The following is a 5,000-nucleotide window of genomic DNA, read 5'->3' as shown; positions in this document are numbered from 1 at the left end:
TAACCTCAAACATATTTTATTTCCAAGGTAGCATTTCTCAGTTGAACTTGTAATTATATTTTTAAATAAATGAATAATAATAATAATAATAAATGTTTATGAAAGTGAAAATGATGAATAAAAACAAATGGAAAAAATAACTAAAAAGATGTATGCAAAGAAAAATCACAAAACTACTAAAACTTTTACGAAAAATGAAAATTTTTAAATAAAAAGTGATTAAACTATAGATGTATTTAAAGAATAAAAGGCTAGAAAGATACTAACATTAAAATAAGAAATAGAAAAAAAATCTAACTATATAGACATATTTAAAGATTAAAGTGAAAATGCAATTAAAATTAATCGATATAGACATATAAAAAAGCAACTTTTGCTAAAATTAAAATGAACATATAAAAAAATACTACATCAATAAAAACTACTATAGTTTCTGAAAGACACTAAAAGAACGCTGGTGTTTTGCATCATGATCCCAGGCGGGTTGTTTTAATATCTTCCTTGCATTGGCTCTGTAATGGCAGTAAAACTCAATTTGATGTGTGTATTGCTCATTCATGTATGCTCAGTGTGTGTGTAAGTGATTTTATGTGGTTGGAGATGAAATGTTGCTGTATTAACGGGCTCAGTGCGTTTCAGATACTCTATCCTCATACGCTGTTAGTTGAAGCGCAGGAGAGCGATTACAGCGTCACCGTCAGAGATGTTGCTCAGTTAATGGCGCATGTTTATTGAGAGCAATAGAAGTGATGGATGTGTTCAACATGCAAGAACGGCCCCCTTCCCCTCGCCAGATCGTATTTACATAAGTAATATATACTTCCCGTGGGTCTCATTACATTCGTGCACTCATATATGCTCACTGTATCTGAATGAAAGTCTGTCATCATTCACTCGACGCAAACCTGTGTGACTGTGTTTCTTCTGGAGATCACAAATGGAGACGTTTGTAGTGAAGAAGAACTTCACGCCCCATCTGTGTATAGAAAAGATGTGCACTCTATTATACACTGGTCAAAAGTTTGAGAGTTTTTAAAGACGTGACTCTTCTGCTCACCAAGGCTGCATTTATTTGAGTAAAAATACAGGAAAAACACTAAAATTGTCAAATAATATTACAATTTTAAAAAGCTGTGTTCTGTGTAAATATGTGTTAAAATGTAATTTATCTCTGCGATGCAAGCTGTATTTTTTAGCATCATTAGTGCAGGCTTAGAAGTCTTTCTAATATACCGATTTGCTGCTCGAGGAACATTTATTTTTCAGGATTCAAGATGAACAGACAGGTCTTTGGCGTAACTTTTAATTAATTTTTAATTAATATAATTAAAAATATTGTGTATTTACTGAGTGAAATAAAAATGTCTTTTTTCTTTCCATATCTAACCTTTGTACATTACTGTGGGAAAGATTACTGCAATTTGTTTTCTGTTTTAAAATGCACTTTATTCCTGTGATAGAAAGCAACATTTTAATGCATATCCTGCTAATCGTCTTAAAACCGAATGTACTTAAAGATCCTCTTAAATGAAGTTGTTGCCTAAATTTCTTTTTTTTTTTTGTTGTTGTTTTCTAAATGTTCTTTTGTTCCTGTCTCTGCTTGTAAAAGTCAAAGAGTGCTAATTAATTCGTTAGCGCAGAGTTTGCAGTTTGAATGAACCATGATTATTAATAATGGAAATACTTTGACATTTCTCGAAGAGCGGTGATTTCTGTTGACCTTTTGGGAAGACTTTCAGATGGGTGTGTTTAGAAGAGGTTTGTGTGTGGCTAAAGCAGTAAGCCCGTATGAGCGTGGTGTAATAGTTGCGTCTGTCTTCATTGTACGATTCAATTAGCGGCTAATGTATCTAATCCTCTTGTATTCGTGCGGAGAGATTGATGGCGAGCGAGGGATTTGATCCCGGCGGTGTGGAGTAGGAAACGCTCTCATCCGCTCGCCCATTCTCTCCTGAGAGACGCAGACACGGATGATTATAGTCGCAGCGATTAGCGTGCGTTTGTTGTCCTGACGCTCTGATGTCATTACTGTAATGATGTTTGTGTTTTCACGTGATGAAAGCGTTCGGTGTGGTGTTATGAGATATTAATGAGATGTTAACGGTCTTGCTGTGTCTTGTTTTGTCAGATTCTCATTAATTCGGTGAGTCCGTCGCGGCCGGCGCTGCTGTCCGAGAGCGTCCCGGTGAGCGAGGGCAGTCCGGTGCTCAGGGACATGCTGTTCAGCCCAGACCTGCAGTTCATCTACACCCTCACCGACAGACAGGTGAGCACACGGACAACACACACTTCATGAAAAGTACTTTGGTTGTAATTTCTCAATGGTAGCGTAAACAACCCTGTTTCGGTGCATGTCCCTTTAAATGCTAATGAGCTCTGCTGACCCCGCCCCTCTCCTCCATGGGAGCAGTTCTCTTGAGACGGTAAACTGTAGCACCAGTGTCAATCAACAATTGTGGGAGGGGCCTGGGCCAGTGTGACATCACACAGCCACTCATCTGAGGCCGGTATGAAGTAACACTATAGTCCACTTTAGAAAGTCTACTAACAATAAGTTAGTTTGCTGCTGCATGTCAACTAGCACCCAGAGTATTAGTAGACTGTCTGCTTAATACCTTCTAAGACTTTGAGGACTCTACAATATACTGACCGTGAGAAATTATGCAAGCATGTGTTAACTCTAAAGCTACCCTAACAGTCACCTTAGTGATTAGTAGACATACAGCTTCAAATTAAGTTGATATTAGTTGATATTTTTGCCATTTGTAGTTAGTCGAATGTCTAAATAAAGTGTTACCGAAGGAAAAAAATAAAAACAAACACTAGGTGGATATTTATCATTATAGCACACATTTCAGTTCAAACAACGACAATCCTTTTGATTAGAAATGACCTGGACAGGATGATATTCTATTCTCTTACTTGATCAGAGAATGTGCTTAATCTGCATGAAAGTGTCATTGAAAATAAAACCTAAAGGATAAGCTCCCTTTCAGAGTCACGATTTCATGATAACGTAAGAAATTAATTGTTTTGGGGAAAACATTCCAGGATTTTCTCCATATAGTGGACTTTAACGATTTAAACGTCCAAAATTAGTAGTCTTATCTACTGAAACGATCTTTCCAACATCACCTGAAGAAGACGCGCAACAGAGCTAGAGCAAGCCATGCATTGGTTGTTAAGTAAAGTGGATAAACTAGATATAAGACTCTTGTTCCTCAGAAGAGATCATGTAGATCTCTCTGAAGATGCGTTGAAACTGCTTTTTGGTCGTTCAGAACAAGAAGATTAGAAAACATCGGTGTAAGAGGGCCAATTTTATATCTATTTATATTATTTTAATTGGACTGAACTAATTTATTTGCATGAGCAAATGTTATCAGATAGATGCCAATAACGTGTTTCTCACTTATTGTTAATGCAGTAACTAATGTTGAATATCTTATAAAGGGTTTTTGTGTTGAGTTTTGACGACTTGTTCTCTCGTTATCATTTGTTTATGATCGTGCTCTCCGGATTAGATTCATGATGCATGATGATGTTTATCAGTCATGAGGTGATTGTTATACCAGCTCTATTTGAAACGAGTGTGTGTTTAAAGTTATTTTAGTCTCTTACACACATGTAGGACATACAGTGAGAGATCAATGGGATGATGTACATTACAGTGTCATCTGATCTGTTTATTGAAGTGTTAGTGTACACACACACACACACACACACACACCTCTGTAATGTGTGTGTATCTGCTCTATACGTCACATGAGACCGCATCGATCTGCTGCTGAACATTCACTCCTGAATCCATATAAAACATCACAGCTGGACACATAATCGATGATAATTATCACAAACTCATATTTCATGAAGTGCGATGTTTGATGTTAATATGCTTTGTTGCTGTTCGTACTGTCCTGCGATTGGATTACGCTGTAAAACGGACTCTAAATTCTGATTGGTTCATCGTGTTAGTTTGGGGTGGGACCATCAGTTTAACTGACCAATGAGAGACGGAGACGAAAAAAACGCATTTCTGCATTGCTATTAGGTAAAGCAGAAATATCACGCTGCCACTTTAAAGGACTTTTTTATGATTTTGACATTTACGCGTGTTTCAGATATAATGGTGTCTCCCGTAAGAATATCCCTGCGAAATACAAGAAGTCGTTCTTTGTTCCCCGTCTCTTTGTGTTCTGTCAGATTCTATTTTTCCCGTTCCTTCACTTTTCTTCGCAGGATAATGAAATTGGCTGGCTGAGAGTCTGAGGCGCTGCTCGGCAAAAGCACAAGCTCCATTTAAAGCCCTGACAGAGTAATTTAGCATTGGCCCCTTGTTCTCCAGCACTTAATTAAAAAGTGTTTGATAGCCTGTCTCCTCTCGCCTGGCCGCTGCGCTCGGCCCCGGGGCGAACCACCGCGCGATAGGATGCTCTCCAGATGAAACCAGATGATAGACACATCTGGATGATGCTCGAGCGGATATCAAACTCTAAACTCTCTCCTCAGTCTCCGCAGCTTAAACCAGACGGCAATGGCAACCTGTCACCACGGTGATGATGACATCACAGCTCATTAACATAAAACAGGCCACGTTTACATATGTGATCATGGACTGTTTTTTTAAGTTTGAGATTTAAGCTTAAACTGAATAAACAAGCTTTCCGTTGAAGTATGGTGTGTTAGGAGATGGCAGTGTTTGGGTGAGGGTGCAAAAAAATCGAAACGCTGAGAAAGTCGTCTTAGTAACGCTAATTACTAATTAAAAAAATAAGTTTGGATGCATTTAATGTATATAATATACAATTGATTTTTTGCATAAAAGAAAAATGTATCATTTTGACCCATAGAGTGTAGTGTTATCCATGCCGTCTGCAAATATACCGTACTACTTATGACTTCTGTGCTCCGGGGGAACGTATCAGCTGTGTGAAACATGCACGTGTGTAGAATTGAACAAATCAGTCATCTGCACATTTGAGGTTCCAGAGGTGCAGCAG

At 37.9% G+C, this 5,000-nt stretch overlaps 1 protein-coding gene across 2 annotated transcripts in view; it reads left to right on the top strand.

Annotated features, from left to right (window-relative positions):
- The window catches only part of plxna1b (plexin A1b), a 109,048-nt gene that overhangs the window by 47,481 nt on the left and 56,567 nt on the right, over window positions 1-5,000 (top strand). For both annotated transcript variants that reach the window (XM_043241135.1, XM_043241134.1), the window contains exon 4: window positions 2,129-2,266. In XM_043241135.1, the coding sequence (XP_043097070.1) occupies window positions 2,129-2,266 (138 nt within the window). The remainder of the gene's footprint in view (window positions 1-2,128; window positions 2,267-5,000) is intronic.

The sequence above is a fragment of the Puntigrus tetrazona genome, chromosome 6 (genome assembly GCF_018831695.1).
Source record: "Puntigrus tetrazona isolate hp1 chromosome 6, ASM1883169v1, whole genome shotgun sequence".
In the NCBI taxonomy this organism is placed as follows: domain Eukaryota; kingdom Metazoa; phylum Chordata; class Actinopteri; order Cypriniformes; family Cyprinidae; genus Puntigrus; species Puntigrus tetrazona.
This window is presented reverse-complemented; position numbering and strand designations above follow the sequence as displayed.